Below are 27,339 nucleotides of genomic sequence, written 5' to 3'. Positions count from 1 at the left end.
CAGTGGACCTTTAGTGAGAGCACAACCCTCCCCTCTGTGACTACCCCCAGGGCTGGCTGATCGAGGCCTCCTCGTGCCCCCACTTCTGCAGCGGGGTTGGCTGGCACTCTGGAGATGCCAGATAATGAGGAAGCCTGTCAGAGGGGCACTTCAAGGGTGCCCCTCTAAAGGCCTCGCTGCTTCTCAACAGAACCCACCAGCACCAAACACTGCCACTTTGTTTTCTTCGGAGTGTGTCTCCAGAGGTCTTGGCTGCGTGTCCAGTGGGCTGGGGGGTGCGCAGAGGGAACCAAACTACACCCCCACACCATCCTTCAGAGTCCACAATCTCTTCCTCGACTGATCACATCAGATGGGCTAATTATACGCCACACTGTGACTAATGAAGAATATAACAGAGAGCAAGTTCCATATTTACTTTCATACATATTTACCAAGTTTGGTATTGCGCAGAATGTTGCATAATCCTCGTTCTGACATGTGTTTGTGTTGTTCAAGCTCTGGTGGTCCTCCTGATGGGGGAGCTGTGTCCATAGTGAAGTGCACAGTGCAGCGGTAGAAAGCAACAGAGTGCGTTTACTCATCTGCTGCACCATCTGCATTTATCAAGTCCTGCTACTTTTATACAGTAGATTTCAGAGGGAACTATTGTACTTTTTACTTTTAACAACCACAGAGAATGCTACATTAAATGTCCTCAGAATGTTTCAGGGAATTGAGCAAGTAGAGGTATAAGATGTTTCTGTATTCTGTTTGTACACTTCAGTCATTTTAGACTTTGTATATTCAAATTTCTCTATACTTTTAGGCAGTAAAGTTTTTTGGGTTTTTTTTCAATTTAAATGAAAGCTTCAGTATTCCCCCATCGGAATTTTCTCACTGGCATCGTGGAGAGGCCTTTTGAAGCAGGCTTTGGGAAGTAGAATTCACAGAAGTATGATTTAACAGTTGAAGGAAACACGACGAGAGCGAGCAATTCAAAGATTTTAGATTTTTTGTTTTGTTTATCTTTATGTCTAAATTCTGCTGGTTTGGAGATTTGCTGGAGGGACTTAAACTTCCTTGATATATTGAAACTATTTTTATTCATAATTTTCCGAAAGAGGGTCATACACTCAAACATTAATCTATGACAAACATTGCTTACACAAATTGTCACTGGTAAGTACACAATCATGTGGGAAACCAATGGCAATGCTTTCAAAACAACAATATAGAGTCAATGCACTTATTGGGTAGATAAGTGTGCACAGTAATCTGGACAAGCAGTGAGGTAAAAAGGATAAACCTTCATCCCTGTGATAGAGGATGCAGAGGCGTTGAAGGGTTAGGCTTTATTGTAGAAATATTTTAGATTTCAAGATTTTAAGTTAGATCGCATCAGACAATACAGGAATAGCTGCAGACAGATCAGACAGAAAAAAAAGTTGCATGGTTAAAAATACTAAGGTCATAATGCCATAAAGGAGTTTTTAATATAATATAGGATTGACCATTAAAGGCAAATACATATCCCAATACTGAAATAAGTGTAACAAGTTGTAGATTCATAATAAAACACAACATTGCATTTTAAATGCAGTGGTCACAAGGAAACAATAAGAATTTGACAAAAAAAAGTGATGACAAAGAATAACGGCAAATAAATACTTACATAAAATAATAATGATGTCAAACAGTATTGAAATTTAGATTTTACATGTTAAAAAAAATGGATTCAAGTGTTTTACAGTATAAGTAGTTAATATTAGCTTCATGTCAACCTGCTCCAACATCAAAGACACTGATGCATCAGTAATAATAATAATGACGTTACTTATAACTCCATATAATTGCCTTTGAATACGTTTCCTCTAATAAGACATGTGTTCACATAAGTAGAATTTTAAAGACGGACTGGAGCTTTAATGGATTATTTTACACTGTGTTATTGCTCCTCTTACTTAAGTAGAGGATGTAAACACGTCTTCCTCCACTGTCAGAGTGATGGGAGTTGAGGGAAATAAACAGTCTTCTCTTATGATGATTAGTGCGAGTGCGCTATATTGATCAGCGGTCATACGATAAACAGTGGAGAACAGGAATGCACCGCCGATCGTTTGAGCCCCATTAGTCGCTGCTTGTATTGCCTTTGATTATTGCTGACTGAGCTCCCAGTGCATGTGATGGCTTTTTACTGCTAGAACTGCTGCTTTCAACCCTTTTTCCTTTCCTTTTTATTTTTTTTTTTGAGGAGCACATTAAAACAGCACTGGCTCAAAAAACAAACCACTCCATGTCTGCTGCGTCTCATACACAAAGACAGGTTTGTCGTTGGGTTTTTTTTTTTTTTTCGAGGAGATTAACACTGGATTTAAAATCTTGTGATGCCTCAAATCAGATGAATCTCATGAGGTATAGGGACTCACACCTGCACAAATACACACTCGTGCAGACTCGGTGACAATCAAATGCATTTAAGACCTGCCTCGGAGGCTAAATCCTGTTCTGCAGCAGGCCAGCGACGCAGGCTCACAAGACAGACGTGACAGAGTCGACAGTGACAGTGATGATGATGGTGATTGTGGTAATAATGATTATGCTGATTATTACGAGGCCGCCACAGAGATGTGGTGATTGCGCCGCAAGGAAGAAATAGAGGAAGACAAAGGGCGACACTGACAAAACTGATGATGAGGATGATGATGATTAGAATCCCTCAGTTTTTTTTTTCTTGCTTTTGGTGATCAACTGTGAGCCTTTTGCAGCCGTTGTTGATCTTTCTTTAATTGGCAGAAAAGAAGTGTGGGGAGTTAACCGAAGATATCTCTACCGCGTCTGAGAGCTTTGATTTCACATGACAAAAAGAAAAGGCACTGTTGAGAACATTCCAGCAACTCCCTTTGAAGGGAGTGATCTGGCAGTGCTCATTTGAATTATTAACGGAGCAAAAAAGGAGAGCAAAAGAGCGAGAGACAGAAAAACACATAGAGGAGAGACAGGGCGATGGATTCCTATCTTTAGCAGGATGATGCCAAATTGTTCAGCTTAAACCACGTCAAACGTCTGTGATGACTGATCTTTGCATCAAACAGTCAGGCCAATTATCCAGGAATGAGACTGTGTGCTGGCAATAAAGATGGCTGCCGGTGGAGGTGAGCATTTGTTTGAATTACCGATGTTTTATTAGTCGGCCTCCTTCAGTGGAGTTCATGAAATACAAGTATGAATATGTAATTACAGGTCAGTCGTCCCCCTGCTGCTGAATTATTTAATCTGCAGAGGAAGTGTCCCAGAGCGAGTTAATTCTCTCCGTGGTAGTGTTGTGTCTGCCACAGCAGGACCCCATCATTACTGTTGGTGCAGGCCAAAGCAGCAAGCAGGAGACTTTTTTAAACTCGGTTGCAGAAAAATGGAGAAACAAAAAATCATTTCAGTCGAGCTTATAATGTGATAACGTGATAATTCTCACTTCATTATGCAATCTGACATTTTGGCCATTTTATGGTGAGGAGCATTCAGTAGCACGTGACATATCCTTCCATTAAAGGTACGGTTGGTAATTTCTTTCCTGGACGCTTTATATCTTATTTTTTGAAATCCTCTTCACGTCCAAATAATCAATAAATAGTTATAATAATAGCCACTAACTGACCTGCTGGCCTGTGTGCACCCTGCCCATGCTGAAGCAAAGACAATAGCAAGATGTCAGCAAGTGAGTTACGGAAAAGTCATCATCTAGCAGCTGTCAGGCAGTGCACGTTCATGTTTTTTGTGGGCGTAGCTTTGACAAGAGGGCCAATCTAAGGGGGTGGAATATGTCTGTGTAGCCTACCCCATGCTAGCTTTTGCAGGATTGCCAACCCCAGCTTAAAATATCACTTTCCTTGGATACATAAGATGCAGTAGCATGTCTGAGGAGCAGTTTTTATTTGTCCTACATCAGTGGAAGAAATAAACTGATTTAAGACTTGTCACAAAGTGGAAGATCTACGCAGATAAAGACGTCGGGTCGCAGCATACAAGCTGATCATCTCCCACGAGCACGATATCGTCCTGTTTGGCTGCATCAGTCTCATCTTGTCGCCATTTTTGTGACAGGTTTCTTTTTCTGTTGCCATTATTCTGACTCTGGCACTGGAAGATAACATCCCTGTTCTTAATCCTGCCTACAGGTCTTTGATTGTCTGGGGTTTTTTTTTTTTTTTTTTTCATCAACATCATTGAGCCAGATCTATTTGAATCACTGAAAACAATTTGCGATGTGGACACGCAATTCACAAGTCTGGAACCAGGAAAAATAAAGAAGAAGGTACTCACAAGATAAAAATCCTCTTCTGAGGTCCAAGGTTTAACTTTTAATTGGTTCATTCTTAATCATTCTATCTCGTCTTTGGTGGCATATCAATATCATGCTTGAGGATCTAAAGATACAGGGCATTATACAGTATATATATATATATATATCATGCACATTATACAGATTGTTAATTTGCTTAATTTGACTTGTTTGCAATAAGAATCCTGAAATCAAGAGTCAGTAGGACCTAAATGACCTGCGTTCCGCCGATCTCTCCTGAGACATCGAGGTTTTGAAGCCACATTTGTGATGAATTCCATTCGTTTCCCTGCATTTTTAAGGTAATGCGGTATCCATAACTGACTGGCGCCCATGATGTAACAGATACATCATGTGCATTCTCTCTGTCTGCTTCTTTTTAAGCCGTTTCAAACAGAATTAATCAAAAAGATACATTAAAAGGAAACTCTGAGTTGTTTTTCTTGTACAGTTTAGCGTGCTCCTCAGTACATGCTTGGATGGATGCATATTTACAGCTCAGTAGATGCAAGAGCAGATGAAGAAGGATGTCACGACCAGGCCTAATAACAGCCTGTTTTTTTCTTTTTGTGCATTTTCCCCCGGCTTCACGAATTTATCTGCTACACATGCTGTACAGTATGTGTCCTTGAGCGTGCAAACTCACACACACACACACACACACACACACAGGGTGAGGTAGTGCTGGCCACTGAGTATGTGTGTGTGTGTTTATGTATGTGTTTGCAGGGCAGGGGGGGGGGGGGGCACAATTAAAAGGCAGCGTGCAGTGTCCCAGGAGGTGCTAATGCCCAGGATCAGCTGTTCTAATGTCATTCACATCCCCTCTGTTACTCAGCCGACCTCGTTTGATGTATGAATCCACCAGGGACTTCAGTAACCCCCACCACCAAAACCCACCCACCCAAATGCTACCACCACCACTTCTTTTCATACCCCCACCCTAACCAACCCAACCCTGGCTCTACAACCCCTCCTCCGCATCCTCCTCCTCATCCTCCTCCTCCTCGGCTTGCACAGAACCTCCCCTTCTGTGTCTGAATGCTTATGTTGGCTTTTATCGTGCTCAAAGTAAACAGAGTCGCGCCAGGGATAGTGGGAGAGAGAGAGAGAGCGAGAGAGGGAGAGAAAGAAACAGAGAGAGAGAGAGAGAGAGAGCAATAGTGATAAAGGTGGAACATGCACATTGTCTGCGCGCTGCTCGCATTCCTGCTACATCTTCAATAGAGACACAAAAGCCAGCAAAAGGGAAATTTAAAAAGGCAAGAGGAGGCAGAAGACAGGAGGGGATCCAGAGAGAAAGAAAGAGAGTGAGTGGGAGCGAGTGAGCCAGCGAGAGAGAGAAAGGGCGAGAGAGGAAGAAAGAGAGTAGAGCGAAAGGATCTCCCTGCTAAATGCGCAAAGCGTCCCGTCACCCCACGCTGAGCTCCATGGCCAACTCCGGCTGCCTGCTGCTCTCCGGCTCCGGGATGCTACCTCACTCGCTCCAGTGTCCCCCTGCCTTCCTCTACCTGCCCGAGGTAAGACTGAATGAAGCTCGCTTTGTCACCCTCTCTCTCTCTTTCTCTCCCTCTCTCTCCCGTTCCCCTCTCACTTGCTCTCTCCATCCATGCCTCTCATCCCTCCGTGCGCTCCTCCGCGGCACGTGATTGCATCGCGCTCGCTTTGTGCTGTTACCCGGAGTACCCCCCCCCCAGCGCCCCCTAACCCTTGACCCTCACCCAGTCCATGTGAAAGGGAGGGTCACCCCCTTACATTTGCCCTCTCTTCTGTTCCTCTCATCCTCCTCTCCTCGTGTCGCTTGCTGCCCTGCACCCCGTTTCTGAATGAAATTAAAAACAGCGAATTGGCAATTTTACTGTGACGCGGGACCACGCAGCAGTGTTTGTGTACATCTGTAGCCTCGTGACTCACTGAGCTGGAAGTGTTTCCTCCTCTAGTTTGTTGTGTTCACACTTGGCCATCGCTGCTCTCTCTGCCGCAAAGATAAAGATAGTTCTGAGTCAGGTGTGTTTTTAAAATGAGACAAAAAAGACTTGTGCTGCGAGGCTGCAGGAGGGTGCCAACTTTTTATTTAGCTGCTTTTAGAATTATGCAGAAAACACCTCATTTATTGACACGTAGTGTGTGTGTGTGTGTGTGTATGTGTGTGTGTGTGTGTGTGTGTGTGTGTGTGTGTGTGTGTGTGTGTGTATGTGTGTGTGTGTGTGTGTGTGTGTGCGTGGTGCCTACATTTTCACCCAATCTGACCCCAGGCCACTCAACATTTCCAAAACCAGATTCCAGCTAAAATTCATCTTCAACCCCTGAAATCTAGAAGTTAAAGCCATTACAGCAACGGAATCATTATGTGGCGCTCCAGTGCTGGTACTTCAGAAATTATCAAGTTCATATTACATGTGTGGCATGTAAACTAATACTAAATTGTCTGAAATTGACGGTGAAGTATTTTAATTCTTTCTCATCTCGTCTGTTTTTTTTAGTGTTTTGTTTGGCTTATTGTTTAAGGATGTTTTACACATTAAATTTAAATACACACTACATCCAGACCTGAAAAAGAAAGCTACATTTCCCTGTTTGTCAGAGGGCCCACAGTGAGTTCTTCATATTTCTAATGTTAATCACGACCAAGTGACAACACTTTGAATAATTATACATCTCTGCAAATTAATATTGATTTTCGCTTTTTTCCTTTTTTTGTCACCCTCCTTTGGAAATTGATTCAGTCACTGATCCCCTTGTTTTGTGAAACCTGAAGACTACAATTTTCTGAAGGGAGGTGAAAAATCAACAACAAGGTGACTCTTAAGAGACCGTGTGCCTGTCTAGCTCCTGAATTATTCACATGTTTTAATTCAGCGAGTTGGGGTCGGGAGTGCTGTGAGTGCTGGGATGATGGGGGCTGCATGGGTGGAGGGTGTGTGTGTGTGTGTGTGTGTGTGTGTGTTGTTTGGTTGGGTGGTGGCGGGGGGTCGAGCGTCCAATTCTGTTTTTACTACTGGCAGCATGTGTTGCAGTAAACAGTATGTGTGTTATACTGCAGTGATGCAGGGGCTCATGATGGAAACCCCTGTTTTCTCATTTTGAGTCCCGCTGCCTCCCCCCTTTCTCCCCCTGCCATCATGGTAATGGCCCTCACCCCCTCCCACCCATCTGTCCAGAGCGGGCAAACCCCACCGGCCAGCCAGGCACAGGGTGATGACCAGGCTCCACCAACGCACACCAACTATAGACAAACCAACACGTCTTCCACTTTCATACAGTCATACAAGATTCACTAATAGTTCAAGTAAAACTGAATTTAAAATTAAGGATAATCTACGACCTCAGTATCTGCAAACATGACAAACCGTTTTTTACTTATTGAATTAAAAAATAAGGATTTTATTTTAAAATCATTTTGATTTTTATGTTGTGAAAAAGCTTTCCAAGATCCACAAGTAAAACTGTGAGTAAACCCAGTTCAGGTGGGTTTACCTGCCACTACATTCCCCCTTATCCAAATCCTCTGGACGGCCAGTAAGCCTCTTGAGTGTGTGTGTGTGTGCGCCCTGCCACATATGTGTGTTTTTATGTCCACAGTCTGTCCTAGACAGAGCTGAAATTGAAACTTCCTGTGTGCTATTTTCATGAAAAAAACCTTTTTGTTTCAAATCCCTTTAATGTATCAGCAGCTTTTGCTCTTTTTCTTTTCTGCTTTTCTTCTCTCTCTCTCTCTCACTCCCTCTCTCTCTCTCTCTCTCTCTTCTCTTTGCGGTAAATCCTCGCCCTGCAGTGCTGTGAGGGGAAACAACCCTCTGAATCACACTGTGGCCAGCGTATCCCCCCCCTCCCCACCAGCATCCCTTTTCCTCTCACATCAGCCATCCCTCGTAGGATGCTGCCCGTGTCCTCCTCCCCCCCCCCCCCCCACACACACACCACCACCACCGCTGCTCTCCTCCTTCCTCCCCCCTCACCACAGTGCAGGGCTGCAGCGTTGGCTCGTGTAAGATGACAGCCAGAGAACAGAAGGGGAATAGATTGAGGTGATAGCCTCTGCCTCACAGTTTGTTTGCATTTCAAATAAGACACTGTATTAAGTTAGGCTCGGAACAGCTTTGCTTATTATGTGTGAACATGGCGCCACATGATATCACAGGAAGACAGGAGTTTATTACATAAAAGATTAGCAAAGCATACCTTGCCTTTATTTGTGTGCAGCAGTGTTTGGGTGTGTGTTCTCAGGCAGTTTGCTTTGATGCTCTTTGTAGTCAGCTGTGCTGCGTATAAATCCCAGCTAAATGTTTGTTTTCATTAGCACAAGGAGAGACTCCCTGCGGTGTGGTGGGAGAACTGTGGGCTTCTGATTACAAAAAAAAGTGGCGGTATCACACCACTGCTGAAGGGCCGATCCTCCTCTCGACACGGGGAGAGTTTCTCCACCACATGGGGTGCCGACTTCATCCTTCCGCAGGATGATGTCACTTTTCTTCCACCGCCAATTTGTATTGTAGTGGCTCATTTCGTGAGTTATGGCGCTGGATATTGAGGGAGTTATGAATTACAGTGTGGGGAGGCTTTTACGGGATGCAATGCTCGCTGCTGTAGGCCTGTATTAAAGTATAAATATATTTATGGTACGAGCCAAAGCTGACGGGGTAGCTCGGGTTTGCTCATGGTAGTTAGTAGCTGTCTTCAGAGCCATAAAAACATGGCATCGCATGGATTTTCTATTTACCAGGCACTGGGTGGGCATATGGCAACGCTCGTAAATGTAACTCTATTATCTAAGAGGATGCTGTTGGGTGAGAAACAGGGTGTTACTTATGTCTAAAGAGGAAAAAGCAGCGGTTGTTTTTGTCTACGTCTCACATATCTCTCTCTGTCTTTGCCTCGGACTTATCCGGAGATCTCCCGTTTTCTAAAATTGCCTCGCTTTGATTTGTAATTGGATTTTCTATCATGGCATTCCTCTGTGCTGATGTCTATTGTTATTGTTGCATCTATTGATTTCTTTTTTGTGGCTTCTTTGGTCGGGCTGTTTTGAATCTCCCCCTTAACTGTACACGGCTTCGGTATCGTCCTAAATGGTTCGGTCATCGAGAAGAGGCGATCCTTATATGTGAGGAATTGCCCAGGCTCTCTAGTTTCAGCGGCCTCCTCCACCTCCTCCTCCTCCTCTTATTCCTACTCATGCTGATCTCTTTTCTACTACTGTACTCGAGCCGACTCTCTCCCTCCTCACACACACACACACACACACACACACACACACACACACACACACACACACACACTGATACATCTGGTTAAAGGCGAGGGATGCAGAGAGGGGAGGACTGGGAATACTCGCGACACACTTCCCCCTCAGTTCAGGCCTTGATCCTGCCTCCCAAAGCGCCGCTATTCACAGGGACTTTAGATATCGAAGGATTCAGGTTGGTGGTCTCCCGGGGACGGACTAATGCGAACCGCGCAGAGACGGCTCCTTCCTGGGGGATAATTATTGTAGGCCAAGCTGTACTATTGACAGCTGTAAATGGAGATGCTGTCTGTAACTGGGGAGGCCTAATAGGTTTTTGTCCCTACATGGGCTCTCGTTAGGCCCATGTGGGTGCATCTGAGATGAGTTTGAGAAATGAGCCACGGCCTCGCCGGGCTTCAAATGGGGCTCCGAGAGACCACCACCCCCACCATGCCACCCCTTCCTGACCTCTCGGGAACAGGGTTAACACACAATAGTTGGTTCTTTTTCGATCCACTATTAGCCTCTTAGTGTTCATACTGTATACCATCATCTATAAAAAAGGAGGCTGGTGATTTTCTATATTCCTCTTACTGTCAAGAAATTCCACGAAAAGACCCAATCTAGCAAACGATCCCCCTTACCAGTGCTCTCTGTGTTTCTGAAGCCTGATCTTATTCCTCTCTTCCTCTCTGCATTGTCCAGAATCCCATCAGCGAGCCACACTGGGTGACACGTCTCCTCATTACCATAAACATGGTAACAGTAATTTATTTTGAGTCAATCCCACACTCACTGTCCTGCTGCAGGAATAAACACCAAATGTGTAATAATCTGCAGCTAAAAATAGTCCACACTCATCGCTCTGTTTTTCTTTGGTTCGATTAAAATCTTCTCGTCTCCAAATGTTACTAAGAAATTACTGAGGCCTTTTCTTTTATTGAAGCCATGTTATTTTGAAAGATTTATGTAGGAGCTGATGAATTTAGACCCTCAGACAAGGTAAGAGACGGAAAAACAAGTTGTTGGTTGAATAGTTAACAATAAGAGGTTGAATATAGAACCAGGCTCGCACTTTAACCACTTGCAATTCAATCTCCGATCTTATGATTTAGGCGTTTGTTGTGTCCGTTTTCACAAACTATCTGATTTTTCTCTGTTGTGTAGTCGTAGATAAATGCTGCATTTGAAATATTCCCATTATATCACAAAGCTCTGCCAGCTTTGTTGTTTTTCAGACAATTTAGTCGAGCACCGTTTTCTCCGATTCAATCAGGCACAAATCAAAAAAAGTAAAAAACGAATGTCATGGACTCTGGAATATACCTCTCAATATGTTCTATGTTTTGGTGGGAAATCATTCAGTGTCTTTCTGTTGCCGCCTTTCAGCTGTTTTGTCCCTTAAACAGCTGATTCATAGCAGCATAACAAAGGCGGAGGGACTGATTGAAATGTTTTCTCACTTTTCTCTGCCCCCGAGGAGAATTGTAAATCACAGCTCAGTCGTTTATTTTGAAATTTCATTTGGTGTGTGAGCGAGTGCTGCCTTGTTCTTCACAGAGACTTCACAGTCGGGCTGACTTGTGTGTTTTTTTTCTCAAGGCTACCCACCGTCTTACTCCACTAGACCTTTGTAAATGGAACAAAATTAAATTTGTTCCCTGTATAGAAGAATGGCACAAACACTGCAATAGATTTACTCACCAACAAAGGTTTTTCTCTGGGGGTCTGCCTGTATTTTTAATGTGAGCGCACATATTTGAGCTTACATATGTATATTTATTTGTCTCCCTGTGAGAAATTCTTGTCATCTGTAGGTGGATGCTAGCAGGGCTTTGCATGCACACTGCTGTGCAGTGCATCAATAAATGTGTATTTACATTTTGCCAATAATGCTAAATATCCTCCAGTCATTAATGTTGAGCGTTAGCCCGAAGTGTTGCTGTCTATATTCTGAACCTATAGTGTCAGTGAATTAGCATTCACAGTGCTGCTGATGCTAATATACTCCACTCCTGGAAAACAAAGCTGCACTTGCAGATGTCCCCACCTCACAATAATTACCAACTTTTTTTTCCAAAGGTGGCAAATTTCTAATGAGGCTTTTAATTAACGTCAGTGTTAAACATTTGGTGCTGCTCATCACGCAGAACGCAGGAAATATAAAACCACAGGAGATGCTTCCTGTGTTACCTGCTAATAGATCGAGCCTAGAATCATTTTTGTTGAGTGGTGGTGATGTGATGTCTGCATTTACTGACAAATTACTTTTAAAGAATAATTAAACCATATTTTCTCCCTTTTTTTAATTCAACAAAAGAAGCCAAATTCCCCAAACCTTTTCTCTTAGTTTTGTATAGGGTAAAATAATTTAAAATTAGTGAACCAGATCACAAGTCTGACTCCTGGAATTAAAAAGATGCAGTCGCATTTCTTTGCTCAGCACTAAGAGAATAATGAGGTTGTATATCCTTACAAATCAGTGATCCGCTACACAAAGATGCAAAGGTTCAGATAAACACTGCTGGTCACAGTGGGCTCTGTCAGTTCTGCATTGCAGTGGCCTTGTTTCCCACCCGCACTGTTTAATACATCTCAGGAATGTCCACTAGGTTTCGAGATCTCCGCTGCTCATTCGCTTGACTGCTCCTTCCGGCCAAACGGAGACCGCGAGCGAGAAGGGCTGGCGAGAGGGGGAAAGACAAGACATACGACACAACGCCTCCCTGTCTTTACACTGCGGGAGCTCTCACTACATCACACACACTTATACACTCACTCGCATACTGTTACAGGAGGATAAAGACAGGAGGATCACCTCACAGTAGAGACCGTTTCTAGCCCGTTTTTTCCCCCCTGAGAATATAATCTGTCCTGAGGTTTTCTATTTCTGCAAATGGCACGCTAAAATGCTTAAGCAGCCAGACCAGCTTGAGTCCAATTATTTCTTTACTGCAGTATCTTAGCCAGCTGTGATTATTATGTTTATAATGTAGTGTCACTCTCATACTGTCCTTCAAGCATTCTTCTCTCCGCGGGATCCTCTCAAATGAGACGTATTACCCCGTGTGCTGAGTTAACAGAGTGGCCGTACAAGTGAAAGCAAAAAAAAAAAAAAAAAAAAAAAGCTATCACAAGCCATTAAAAGCACTGCACCTTTTTATCACCAGCGGCTTAATGGCAGTGGTGAACAGCAAAGCATTACTGCTGCCTCTCCTTGTGCTTCTGCAAGCCCGTTTCCTCCACCACCACAAGACAGGCTGCTGCTGCTGACAGATACATCTCCAGGCAAACACTGAAATTTAGTTTTTCAAAAGGTCATTATCTGTCTTCATCGCAGCGTGCGTGTTGCATGGGAACCAAGTTTGAGGAAATGATTTCTCTTATCAAACAGGCGTCAGAAGTTCATTGTCTCCCCCCTTGTAGTTGATCTCATTATTTAATTTTTAAAGGATGCAACCGTACATTGTGTTTGACTACTAAGAGGCACGCTGGGTCACCCGCTAAAGAAGATCAATATTTGAACTATGCTGTTGTGGGTCAGCATGTAGGGGGGTATAAAATTAAATGGGGCTTGAAATTGATTTCAAGTTCTCCTTGAAAAAGTCTACAGGTATTCTGAAATGAAACCAAGAGGAGAAGTGCCGCAGAGAGGAGATGACCTCCACCCAGGCAGATTCATAATTGTTTTTGTTTCTCCAAATTAAATGAGCCCTTTTATTATTATTATTATTATTTCTATATTGCATAGGTGGGGGTCCGAAATTGCCAGTTACGGCACGTTCGTTTTTAGAGACCCAAAGTAATATAAAGTAATGTCCATGATTCTCCACTGGCGACTCCCTTTAACACCGTGAAACAATGATCATGGGAAGGACTTTCCAAACAGAAAAACAGGGCTTTTGTTTTAGTTAATCTCAGCTCTGCTTCACATGAACAGCAGGAGAGAGGAAAAAAATAGCAAAAGCTTAGACTTGATCCGCTTTCCTTGCGGGCAACCAAACAGGTATCCCACTGATTACTCTGCTTCTCATCGAGTAACCAGTAAGAAAGGAAAGAAGCTCATGTAATTTATCCCAAATCAGAGCCTCCCTCCTCCTCCTCCTCCTACTCCTCCTCGCCCTCGTCTTCCTCCTCACTTTTCCTCTCCTCAGATGGAGAGTCTAAATATCACTGCTTTTTCTCACAGCACTTTGTTAGTGGAGCACGCCTCTGTGTTTTTCTAAAATCATCTATCAAGGTGAGATCTGTGGGAAAGAGCAGCGCCTCGGGCTTCCTCTCCATGTGCTTATGAGGTTTTATTAGGTCCCACAGGACCACTGCTTTGGTGTGTGTTAAAAACAAATGGAACTTACAAATTACAGATTACAGCCTCCGCAGGCTCGTGCGCGTGTCAGGCTCCGGCGACTGTGTGTTGCCGTGTGTTTGTGTAGAGACAGATGCAGGCGTGGCCAGTTGATGAAGGAACATGTTTGTGTGTGTGTGTGTGTTAGAGATCGTTGGTGCAAGCAGCACTACATGAATGTGTTTATGTCTGCCGCCGCTGCAGCTGCTGGGTTGAGTGCTGCATTAGTGATGATGGTGCTGCAGGGGTGAGGGTGGGGGTCCGAGAGGCGGGATCAGCATTAAGTGTCAGGTTGATGATTTTCATCCTTAAAGAATCAGTTAATCCAAATCCAAATAAAAAGAATTGCATATTTCTTCACTTCCCTCTTTTTTGCCGGAAAACCTGCCTCCTATAAAATGTGGGGTTTATTTGCTACGTAACTGCAGCAGCAAATGTTTTGAAGGATTCAGTATGTTGCCTGGATTAACCCACATAATGAGGAAACATTTTTAAAGGACATATTTGCTAAACATTTTCCTAAGTCAAAGTATCTGTCGAACACCTGTTATATACGTTTTTACTTCTCGATCTGCTCCTGGCAACTAAACCACAGTTATAGCAGGGGCATGAACCATCCACCTAGACCACCTCCCATCTGTATCTGATGAAAAAAAAAAAGAAACACTGCAATACACTACAAAGATGGCAAAAACTAAGTGCTATATAAATCTTTAAGAGACTTTAAGAAACTTTTAAGAGACAATCATACAAATATTTTTGTTTTTATTTGTCTTTGAGCTTTGCGTCCATGACAGAATAAGAAGATGAATTTCATCTGTGGAGCATCAGTGTGAACGGTCTTCAGTATGTTTATCTGAAGATATGGTTTCCTGAATGTGTTTTGTCGATCGTCCAGAGTAGCAAGGACCTTGTTTCTGCACATTTTTAATTTGAACCTGATTTCCATAATTAAAATTTCTTTCATCACTGTACAGTGTGGCAGGCAAATCAAATCAAAACTGTCAGCGGGGTTAGATACTACCAGAGGTAAGTGAGAAAATTAGTTTTTTTTTTCTAATTTGGGTGAAGCGACCCTTTAAACTGTAACAAACTGTCACGCCTAAACAGGAATGAGGATTTTCTATTGCCCACTCCTCCTATTCATCCCCTTCCTTCTAATTTAATGACCTAGAATTGTACCTCCAACATTGTTATCATTCAGCAATAGCGAGTAATGAATAGCAATTAACGTTTTCAAAGGAGGGAGTAAAGCTTGAGAGACGTCGCTTTTCACCCAGAAATGTTGAAACAGCGCAGTCGGGGGAGATACTGTCATGTAGAGAAAGGGCCTAATTTATCCGTCCAGCTGTTTTTGGTAAATAACTTTTTTCTCTCCTTCCCGTCACAGACTGCTATCAGCACAAACACAAGTAATCATTCTAATATCCAACACGTTCTGGCTTCCTCAATGAACTGTAATAAACTGTAATAAATTACTCCGCGCATTTTGTCCAATGATTGCTCTTTCTGGTGCCGGGCGAGGAAGTGCTAATTAACTGGATATGAATGAAATTCTAGGGCAGCGTGGTATCAACGGCAGGGAGACAAATACGATTTAGTTCTGTCGCGAGCGAGTGGAAAATTGCTGTGTAAATTGGAGGTTGTTGCTGCAGAGCGTTTTTCTGTGTGCTTACATTTCATGGGTGAGAATCCAATCTCACAGGGCAGCATGTGCGGACTGCCCTCTCTGATACACTCCACCGTCCTCCACCTACTCTATGATAGCACTCTAAAAGCTCCCCCGAATCTCTTCACACACACTCCTATACACTCCCACTGACACAGAGAAACACAAACACATATTTCAAAAGGTAAAGGCTATTGTTGAGCCGAGGAGCCGCACCAGCTGCGGTGAAGATGTAAGCAGCATATGCCTGGCAATTTGACTCATCTTCCAATTCTCTAAAATTCCCCCGACACTTGATTTCACACAACGTAAACAAAGCGAATCCTAACTGTCACACTTGTGCCCTTCTTTACTCTATTTTTGCATATTTCCTGGTTGCTCAGCGTGTAGTGGGCACTCGAGTCAGAAAAAGACCACAGCCTGTACCTTTTTGCCTTTTCTCGCATTTCCATCTGTAGCTGCAGTGGCCGTTTTTATCTATGGGTTTGGGCAGTTTTGGAGAGAATTACGGTGACAGAGCCATGGAAATGATAGGCCGGCGCTGAGATATCTCTGCCTCATAAATTCTACATTGCTCAAGATAATTTACGAGGGAGGTTTGTGTGCGCAAGACAGACAGTGTTTCATGGTATCCATCCACTCCACAGCCTCCATTCACTTCAGCCCCGCAAGTGCGGCCGATTTATCGAAACTGAATTTATTTTCACATTCGCTCTGTTCATTCCCAGAGCATCACTTTGAATGATTATTTGAATTTTTTTTCCACCTTTTTATTTTTTGCTCAGAATATGCCGGAGTATTATTTGTTCTGTCAGGATTATTACAGATAAAAGAGCAAACTAATAGATCTTGCACGCCCTGTCTACAACTTTACGACTGAGAGGCCGTCGCGATGAGGTATTCTGCCATCAGCAAAGGTCATCAGCTCCCTTCTTTGTGCTGTACGAGCATGAGGCCGGGCCAAAAAGCAAGATGGCCCTGACATAAGTAACCATTCTTCTTGCATGTTATTGTGTGAGGGAGGTTTGCGCTTTGTATGCACTAAACTAGGAAACCATCTTTTTAACTCCTCAAAGAAATCAAGAAAACATCTTTGGCTCAGTTGCAAAGGTCAGTTTTTTCCCATGGTTTACTACCATAAAGACTTTGGATTTCTTTCTCAGAAAGTTTCAGAGGCATTGATATTGGTCCCAAGAGGAGAATTGGATTTCCTTTACTTATTTTTTCTTATTTAGTTTGCATTGTTTGCGTTCTTTTGTCTTTGCTGTGCTTTTATTTATTTATATTTGTAGCTTTTTTTTTTAAAGGTCTGAATTCACTTTCATATGTTACAAGCTGATTCAATGAGAGTTTGACTGCAGCCCTATGGCCATAGAAGTTTACAACTCAGTTAGTACTGGGCTCTGTGTCTCCATCCATTTAAGTTTTTGGGTCTTTATTTTGGCTGCACTAGTGTTTCTAGCCTCTACTACCTGCAAGGCCTTTTTCAATATCGCCCTTCGCGGTCTCTTCCGCCATGACGATTTACAAAATGGATGTCTTTGCAGGGAGAAACCCTTCAGGGAACAAACGCAGAGTCCGGAGAGTGCAGTGCAGTTTGTACCGCACCGGCCCTGAAGAATCACTCACTTGATCTCCGTGTAAGACGGTCGCTCATGGGGGTTGAAGTTGCGCGTCAAGCCGCATGTTTGTGTTTGAAGAATACTCTATAGGGTTTCCTATCAGTGCCAGTATTCCCAACACGACTCTTGATGTCAGCGCACCTGCTTATTGCCATGGCATACCTGTGTAGTTTTAACTAGACAGGATGCACAATGGAAGCAGACAAGGCTCTTTCACAGGGGAGTTAATCTAATCTACTCCCACTCAACTTGGACATTCGCTGTCACTGACACGCCGGCGTCGTCTCCAATAAAACAGGTGAAGGCAGAGCACGTCGACTGCGGCTCTCCAGGTAACTGGGGCTGGCACTCTGCTGGGCTTTCATGTTAACCCTCCCCGGGTTCCTTCCAATCATTATACATGAGCATTCATTCTCAATTTGGGCTACTCTTCCAGTCAGTTATTTTTACTGTCTTCTCATGTGAGTGAACCAACCGTGATGCCGGTGACAGAACAGCTTTCCAAAAATATGTATGAACTCATGGTTGCATTGTAGTTTTGTTGGGTGTTTTGGGATTTAGAAATGCACCTCGAGCCAGGCGTTAACACACCTTCCCCCTCGCCTCTCCTCTCTCGCTGTATCTGTGTGTATGTGTATGTGTGTATGTGTGCACACAGGTGACGAGTCAGTGATTCAAGTGCTCAGCAGCAGGTTATTTCCTCTGAACCAGGGCCCTTATTTAATGGTAATTGTAGCAATTAGCATGTGAATGAGGTAAGAATTGGATAATAGAACTAAGATAAATATTGATGTTAATTCACACTGGAGGAGTAGTGTGTTTGTGTGTGTGTGATGGGTAAGAAGGGGGGGGGGGTGTTACAAGTTCTGTACATTTGTCCTGAACTCTCATTTGCATTCATTAACACAGGAGCAATTACGACCTAAAAAAGAAAAGACATCAATGCTGCTGACGTGAAAAATTAATCAATTTTACTCTTCGGAGGCGACTGTCATATAAGGAGAAAATGGGTCTGGGCCTAGAGAGGTGTTTTCAACTTTTTCCTCCCTTAGCCTTATTTACTTTGGTGTCTAAACCAGTAACCAGCTGCTGGGAAGGTTAAATGACATCCATCAACTGTCAGACAGCTGACCTGGGGATGAGGCTTTTCATTTTGACTTTGTAATAACTGCAGCTTCGCTCACAAAATGAGACGGATGACCTTGCATGGTCTGTTTCGTAGGCTCCCCTAAGCTTTCTCATTGCAGGTATATAACAGGTGATGGGACTGTGTCATTTTCTCTTCCGAGATGTGGTAGTAGTTCTCTTTTTGAAGTGGTAAAGAAGGAAGATGATGGGTTATGTAAAGAGATACGGCTGCCATATTCTGACAACCGGTGGCTCAACTAGGGGAAGTGACCCAGGATAGTTGATGCTAGGAGGAGGTAACCGGGGTCTTGGTGGGCTGCTGCGACCTAGCAGTTGTTGGGGTGGAAGTAAAAAACGCACTCCCGGAAGGCGGCTGCCATCTGGACATCGGCCCATGTCTGCAAATCAGCAATGTGCAGCCGACGGGGCATCTCTGCTCCCCCTCGCACACGTTCGTATGAAACATTATGTTCGCATGCCCACTCGAAAAATATACGCCAACATTCACATCAGCCTCCACCGTCCTCTTACACCTCCCCTTCTTCCCCCTGTCTGCTGTTTTTGAAAGAAAAATGTGAGAGGAAAAAAGCGAGGGAAAGAGTGCAGTGCCAGGGGCGGGCGGTGGAGAAAACCTCATTTCTTCCGGCGTGCTGCAGTGAGTGGGTTATTGAGGTGGCTGTAATTTGATAAGGAGAGGAAACTCAATGGACTGTGAGCAAGTCAGCAGTTTGAGGCCAGTCACATTTCTGATGTGATGTGGAGGTGGCGGTGGTGATAGTGGAAGGAGGGTTGGAGGGTTGGAGGGGGGGGTGAGGAAGTGAGTGAGACGGCGAGAGGCAGGGAGAGAGGTAGGGAGGCTGAAAAAGGGAAGAGAGGAGAGCGGGGTTGCCTGACATTGGCGGCCTCTCCTCCATGGGAACAGAGAGGAAGGAGGAGCAGCACTTATCCTCCTCAGGTCCGATTGTCTCTCGGACGGAGCCAGAGGCACATTCCCAGGCAGATGGCCCATATACATCGGTCTGATCACTTCTAATCTGGAGATCTCCCCACAGAGCCCCCGCAAACCCTTCCCCCTGCTATTTCAAATGCTCACGCCTTTATCCCTACCTTTCTCTCCGTGCTCTGAATTTCCACTCTCCCCGCAAAGTCACTTTTTGTTGTTGTGGCTGTTTCTTGCTCGCTAGATAAGAGACACAAGTGTGATCAGCGAACCTTTGAAGTTCCCATAAATAATCGGGTAGCGTGGCCCACTCCGGAGCCCTCAGCTTCCAGTTCAGATCAAAGATTAGCCTCACGTCGGCCCCAGCCCTGGAATAAAGCACTTTATTGGATTCCAAAAGCTGGGCAAGCGGGCCCCTCTCTCTCTCACCACGGGTCCCTCGTCAGACACAAGGCCCGAAGACTTTCACACGCAGCCTATCGAGCTGTTTGTACTCCCAGGATCCACAAGAAAGAGAAAACAAGAAAGCCTGAACAATGCTGACTTTTTAATCAACACCACGTTCAGAGGCAATCAGCAAGCAAGGCCTGATGTCGGAGAAATCTCTTTGTGAAAAAAAAAAATGGGACGGGGGGGATTTTTGAAGTTACTGTTAAACAGGCTGTAAAATGCTCCTTCAGACCTGCAGGGCATTTGGATCTGGCGAGCCCATGCAGGCAGTCAGGGCTGTTCACACATGAGCAGGCTCTCTCATCTGGCTGAGGGCGAAGACAATCTGGGGCCCGGTGTTTGAGAATGGCAGCCCACCATTCAAAAGGTCGGCACTGAGCTTCTCTGGCTCGTGGTCACACATCTATCTGGGTGCGTTGCTAGACTACACTTCAGGTTAGAAAAACTGGCCTGAGCTGATTCTCCCGTTGCCTGACTAAAGTGAATGCCGCCAGGGTTTTGGCTATCTGAAGAACTAAAGGGTAGGCTGGTCTGTTGTTAGCTGGTTAAAGACAGGGCTCACTGAGCCTTTTGTGAGGGATGAGAAATGATGTACCTCTTCATGCTAGACTGCTCTGAGTAAGAAACGGCTGATGAGGGTGGGGGGCGGGTGGGTTGCAGCTCCTCCAAACCCTCCGAAAAGCAGAATTATCTTCCTTTATGCGCCTCCCACTCGCCACCTTTCTATAAGGCTCCTGTACCACTCAACACCAAGAGTTACTGTCAAGACTTTACAGGTCTACAGGAGCATCAACAACACTGTGTAAAACATTAACAGGCCTGTTTAATATCCCCATCCTCCACTGCTGCAGCTCTCCTAACATTGCACATTTTTTAACAATAGGTAATACTCAAATCTCTCTTCCAGAGCCTAAATCCCCATAAAAACACATCTCATCGTGGCAGCTGTATTCTCTGGGGATTTGATGTTCGTGTCATGAAAAGCCATACTGTGCAAGCACACTGAAGCACCCACGCACAGATTAGGCTGGTCATACCAGCTCTCTCTCAATTTTTTACATTTCCTTCTTTATTTGCTCCTTTTGAATTATACTTGGTAAACAGCTGAGGATTGTACCGAGGCAAAGGATTTTATGAGCAGCAGAAAATGTAATGATAATAGTAATAATAAGTAAAAAGGAAAAAACTGCATCGCTGCAAGATGGAAATTGTTTCAACCGTTTTTAAAGGTGTGCAGTAGAGAGGGAGGCTGACCGAGCCAAAGACGAGATGAAAAATAAGTCTGTCAGCAGACACTTTCTCCCTACATCACCCCATTGCTCTCCTAATTGATAAATGATGTCCACTCATTTCATCAAGGTCAGCGTACAATTAAAACATTCGTGATTTATCAGCCAATGAACAGAATCCAAAATCAGCAGGGATCGCAGGCAGCAAACCTTGATGTTTGATGACTTGAACACGCACACACACACTGTGGAGAGGAGTGTGACCTGAGCAGCTCACTGGGGGTATCAAATATCTCTCAGTCCGGACTGACGCTCTGGCTCCTGCTGCTCCCAAGTGTGTGAACATTGGAGGTGATGACTTATCAGACATACAGGATACATCTTTATATCCCACCTCGAGCCTGTATTTCAGTGTGCGCTGATGTTTGTGTTTGTGCCTCTGAAACATTCCGCTGTTTGTTTCTCACATAAGATCTTAGACTTTTAAATTCTGCAAAATAAGAGTTAGTAACCGATCTTTGGTTTCGTGCTTCGTAATCTTTACAGTTTTGTTTTCTCTGGCTCAAATGCGTTTGATACATATTGGTGTAAATATCTCTACTCTAAATTTCTCTAAAGGGCTTCATCAATTAATTTGAGTTTGTTGGGAATATTCCCGTATTAGTCACGCATTCTGCTCTATTGATACAGCTTTTCCCCTTATTTTTAAACACAGGCTCAATAACTACAACAGCTTAATCTCAAACATTAAAAGAATATTTTATGCATTATGATAGCCCTTGAGATAAAGCGTTACCATATCCAGTGTGACATTACATTAAACATACAGGCAGCTGTGAATTTGAAAACCATGCCATGTCAGGACGGTGTATTCATGCTACAGCCTCCTGTGCTTTTTGGTGGATTTCCAGTTTCAGAATCTGCATTACCTTTGCATATGAATTAAAAAAAGGTCATTACAAAGTCTCCTTTTTGATGTCTGAGTGATAAATAATATATATAAGCTTTTGCAAGATATGCTCTTTCAAGTCCTATCTGCGGATCTTTTCTTAATATATGCGCTACATTACTGTGCATGCACACCCTTTGGTGCACATCCCCCCATGCATACTCTAGATGTATGTTAATGACTTTAATGGGCTTTTCTGTTTCCATTTAATCAGAATCTAAGTTCTGGGATACAGCTGTGTGCTCAGTGGTGTCGAGGCATCGTGTTCAGGCCCAGCTGAACGCCGCTGCTGCCCGCTTCAAACTCGTGCTCCGAGCTTCCCCCAGACTGGCCGAGACGCCCGCTTGATTGCACTCTGTGAGGGTGTGTGTGTGTGTGTGTCTGTGTGTGTGTAGAGGGGGAGGTGTCACGGGAGGTTTAATGTTCTTAAGAGAGAAATTTCAGTGTGAGAGAATGATATATGAGATCCATGTTTGATGTGTGGTGACTGCAGTCTTCACAGTTTTACCTCAGATGCTTTTGGCTCCTCACTGGCTCAGTAAGAACTTGATAATAGCACTCGCAGAGCCTTTCCAACTTCCTCTCCTCCACCTTTACTATAACTTTATGTGCTGGGAAAGAACTAAAGAGGCAAACAAAAATGTTTTGGCCGATTTCCTCATCAATTGTAATGAGCTGTCTCACATTTCAGTGTTTACTTCTGTTCGTCTTTCTTTTCCTTTCCCTGCCTCCTCTCTATCCTCCCTGTGGTGTTTCTTTGGCATTCCCTCCCCTCTCCAGAGCAGCCCATCTAACTGAACCTGATACTGAGATTTGTGCTGCTAATTCCCTGCACTCACACGGCTCAGTGTGGTGTCATAATTGGCACACCATTGATTTATGTCTCCTCTTACAGCGCCCTGAATGGCTGATGAGTCGAGCTTCCTGTCATAATAGGCCTTGTCCAGGCCTCTTGCCGCTCGGCTGCTCACCGCACTTCTTCCTGTCCTCCGCTATTTGTTGTGGCTGAAACGCAGCTGAAACTATGTTAATTTCCTTTTTACATGGGGACAACATGGCACAAGTGCTCCTCTTTTACCTTGCTGCTAATAACATGTACATTTCCAGTCATCAATGGGATTTGAAACCACACATCTGATCACATTGCATTTTTTCTAATAATGCAATGCAAGACAACGCTAGAGGTTAATGGTTTGAGCGTGTTGTTCCGTACATTTTAAAGTGAGACACAATCTTTATCAGGCTGACCCATGTTAGGACCAGAGACTGCTTTTGAAGTGTGCTCCCTTTCTCATATAGGCTAGCAGCAGGGGTCTGTGGTGCCTGCTGGGAGCCAGGCTCTCCCTGGGGGCTGCTGTAATCTCATTGTCCCACAGTAGGGTATGAAGGGGGTGGAGATGACGGCTGCAGCCCTGGGGAGTCCCAGGCTCCACTGAGAGCACTTGCTCCATCTTCCCACCTTGCACTGCGCTCCCAAAATGCTAAAAGTAAGCAGTAAAGGTGCTCTAGTCATCACTGGCGCTCCCTCAAAAGCTTCACCCTCTTTGATTAGTTTGTTAGATGTGATGAGGAAGGGATTGTGCTTGATGAGATGAAGGTGTGCATACGTCCTCAACTTTATTTATATAGCACCTCTCATACACACATGCAGAATGAAGTGCTTCATATAGCAAAATGAAAAAAAAGAAAAGTTAAAGTACGAAAAAAACTATAATAAACACAGGGGATACAATTAAATATGGAAACCTAAAGATATAACATAACTTATTCTGATATTCATTCGCTGGTGAACTTTAAACATATTTTATTACATATCCTTATGGTCTGTTCATCACTTGCCCCCATGATCTGTTTGTAACAAACGCTACATGCACATCAGCAAACTAAACAATCCATATCAGGCGTTTGTGAACTGACAGCGTCATGAAAAATGTATTGGAAGCTGTAAGCTATGATGATGGTAAGAATAACACAGTTGTATACATTCAGCCTTGATATTATTTTGTTTCTTTCTACATGCTTGTAATTCATTAAAGTTTCAGTTGGCTGGCTTTGAGCAATCAGATACCATCACAGAGGCAGTAGATGCACTGAGATCAGACTGAGGAAGACAGGGCAGAGTGAGCGATGGAGCCGAGCCGAGGGTCGACTGGGTTAGAGGTGGAGAGCTGGAGAGTGAGCAAAGCAAGTCAGTGGAGGGCTTCAGCCCCGGGCGCGGCCCTGCCTCTTCAAACGCCCTGCATTCAAGGAGCTGCCGATCGGACAGGCAGGACTCAGCCAAGACGAGCTGTCAGGCAGGAGTCGGAGCATCCACGGGAGGCTGTGTGAGAGCAGCAGCACGTGGCGAGGAAGGGAAGAAAACAGTGAGGAAAGAGAGGAGGGAAGGAAAGAGTGGCAGGGAAGCAGGCAGAAAAAAAAAACCCAGACCGTGTGTTTCTAAAGCCCAGCTCATACATTGCTAATGCCTGGAGTAATATGGGTCTCATTCATAATGGATAAACCCTTGGCCCCTGCTTGCAAAGTATATCATGCGCACTGTAAAGAGGTTAAAGATTGGGTTGTGTTTGCCGGGAATGTGGTGACCACTTCTGGCCCGAGCATTAGCGTATGCTATTGTTGTGAATGTGGGATGCAGGGAGGGGCAACTGCATTACAGGCCTGGAGGCCTGGGTGTCCTGGTTTGCATGCGGAGGTAACTCAGCTGAAGCGATCTAGACTCGCCTGCTGCACTTTCAGCATTTAGCCTGGCATGTCTGTTTCTAGCTGTGGTGTTTTGTATTTTTATGTCACTTAATGGCTGCCATAACATTTGGTAAATGAGCCAGAAGGGTGTAAAAAAAAAAAAACGAGAGTGTCGGCTTTTTATTTCATAATACCCTGATGACAGTATCACAGGGTTTGAATTGTGTTGTGCAGCAGACAGTGGGGCTGTGTGGCTGTCTGCAGCACATGCCACAGATCAGTCAGCACTACTGGGTGGTGCTCTGCAGCCCACCATCTGCTACTTCACCAAAGACGACCAGTCCCAGAGGTGGCTTTTTACTTCATCTTAATTGACAGTTGAGAACACAGGCAATTAAAAATACAGTAGATACAATTTAGGAAAAGTTTAACAGGAATATCACTGGAGCTCTCGGCATCACCAGCACTGAGCTGTCGTTGATAGCTCGGCCGAACACGGTGCAGTGCAGAGGAGTTGAACTGCTTTTGAAGATAGAGCATCGGTAAAACCCTTTTTTCCGTTCCTCTTTTTTTTTCTTTTTTGCCTAGGTGACTGTGCACATAAATCAGCACTCCTGTTTGGCCCCATTACTGAGCACTTCCTCTGCCACCATCCGGCCTCCTCCTCCTCTGCTCCACTGCCTAAACAATGCATGAACCTCTCAAAGGGCAAAATGCTGTACCACTTAGCAAATGAATATTTTATAGTGTGTAAAACTATGTACAGCTTGCCTTTTGACTGGCCCCCTTTTCGCTCCTCTGCCCCCTCCTTCTGCTGAGGGCCCTCGGATGCGTTGATACTGATTGGCTCTCCTGCAGGGTCAAAGATCGTCCCAAGTCTTCCGCCACATAACATCTGGCGTTCTTTAAGTAGCATTTCAATTGGTTCTTTTGATAAGGCGGAGTGCTTTGGCGCAGTGAATGTGCTGTAATTTCATTTCACGTAATCGCATCAGGCCCTTGAAGCCCGTTGTCAGATTACATACAGTACAGTGGAGTCCAAAGGGGGGGGGGCAAGACTGTAAAGACTCCAATAAAAGCTGAGAGAACTTAAGAGAATAATGTATTACAGAATTGTGGTTGTGGCTTCATTTACGCCCACAAGCCCGTCTGCCTGTTCTGTGGTTCCATAATTCTGAAGCAATCATCCAGAAGCCTCCTTAATGCTCTGCATTTCAGTCAGGGATCACTGAGCATTCTCCTTAGGTCAGTGGTCTTTGGGTTAATGATCTGATTATGGCGCCACAGCTTTCAGTATCACATGTCTGGATTGAGACACAACATGATCTCTCGTCCTTTTCACACCTCTGTTTTTGTTGCTTTCTTCCACTGAGTCTGCACTCCTCCACACCTGCCTCACAATCACTCTTTTTGCTGGTGTAACGTGGTCGTGTGTGTGTGTGCGTGGAATTCACTAAAAAACTTTCTGCCTCTCTGCAACTTACCCACATACCTCACCTCTTTGGCCTCCATTTCCGCCTCTCCATCCCAGCTCTCCAATTCCCCCCTTTCTGTTTTTTTTTTTCTACCCATCTCTTTCTTTCAATTTCTCTCTCCCTCTCTCTCTCTGCTGATCGATATTTGGGGCTGAATTGGCTGAAAGGGGAAAAGAGGCCTGTAAAATTGAGGAGACAGGCTGTTGGAGGGCAGCCAGCCTATCTCCCTGGCTTGTTTATGCTTCAGGAATGATTCCCAATACCAGATAACCTGCAGAAACGTCAGCATGTGTCTGTCTTGAGGGATGGCCATGGATCCGCCAATTTCTAATTATCGGCCAGCCGACCACTTATCCAAACAGTATTTATTGTTATTAAAAATGTTAATTGCATTCAAAATTCATGTTCTTTTTATATAATACTAATAAAACAAAAGGTTATAGTATCAGATTGTACGCCAAAGTAAGACGGAGGAGTTCAGTTGCTGGAATGCTCTGTCCGGTCTTTGCACTGTGGCGCTCTATATCTGTGCGCGTGTGCACGAAGAGTCCCCTTGGGGAGTTTGTCTTTCTCTATTTGTGTTTGTCAGGGGATTTTTTTTAAGCAAACACACACTTCATCACTTTGACATTGATTAAAAATACATGGCCCTATTCTCGGGGACAGTCAGTGCACAAATCAGCACAGTGTTCGGTTCAACCCTCGCCGTCCAAAGCTCACCGGCCCCTGCTCCTCGGTCTTAGCATCCAGGCCTTTTACTCGTTTAATTGCGGTGCTGCTCTGGGCAGCGTAACGGCAGCTCATGGGGCTGCGGGCGCACATCCATCCGTCACCGTGCTCCGCCACGGTCCACCGCTCGCACACACACTCCATGCAATCAAGTTTGAGGCAATGCTCAGTGTGATCATCGTTTTAAGAGCAGTCACAGAAACCTGCCTATGACCGTCATCCTTTCCTTCGCGTCCTCTCACCGAGCAGCTTCACTTCAATCTCAGCAGACCCACGTGACGTACTGGTACCTTTTTTTTCTGAGACTTTGTTGTTTTTGGCATTTTTTTGCTTTGTCTCTCTCTATCCCCACCTCTTCTTTGTCCCCTCCTCTTCTCTCCTCGTTCAGTCCCTGAGTGCCTCTCTTGTTTCCTTTGGCTCATCTGTTAAGTGGGAGATAAACCTCAGTTAGCTAGTGTGGAAGTCTCTTCAGTGGAGACAATGTTATCTGAGATGCGGCAGTAGTCTGAGAAGCACAGAAAGGTATACGCATCAGTGTGTGTTTGTGTGTGTGCACATGCAAATGTGTGCGTTCAT

The 27,339-nt window shown here is 44.4% G+C and overlaps 1 protein-coding gene across 9 annotated transcripts in view; it reads left to right on the top strand.

The window, feature by feature from the left end:
• The window catches only part of LOC109634329 (RNA binding protein fox-1 homolog 3-like), a 391,336-nt gene that overhangs the window by 298,141 nt on the left and 65,856 nt on the right, over positions 1 to 27,339 (top strand). Inside the window, exon 1 of one of the 9 annotated variants that reach the window (XM_020094776.2) lies at positions 5,375 to 5,838. The exons of 7 other annotated variants lie outside the window; for them this stretch is intronic. In XM_020094776.2, coding sequence (XP_019950335.1) covers positions 5,713 to 5,838 — 126 coding nt within the window. In that variant the 5' untranslated portion in view covers positions 5,375 to 5,712. Of the gene's footprint in view, positions 1 to 5,374; positions 5,839 to 27,339 lie in introns of those variants that run through there. One more of the 9 variants, XM_069524961.1, reaches the window with a different exon arrangement.

The sequence above is a fragment of the Paralichthys olivaceus genome, chromosome 5, assembly GCF_024713975.1.
Source record: "Paralichthys olivaceus isolate ysfri-2021 chromosome 5, ASM2471397v2, whole genome shotgun sequence".
In the NCBI taxonomy this organism is placed as follows: Eukaryota; Metazoa; Chordata; class Actinopteri; order Pleuronectiformes; family Paralichthyidae; genus Paralichthys; species Paralichthys olivaceus.
Note: the sequence above shows the minus strand (reverse complement) of the source record. Positions and strands in the feature narration are given on the sequence as shown.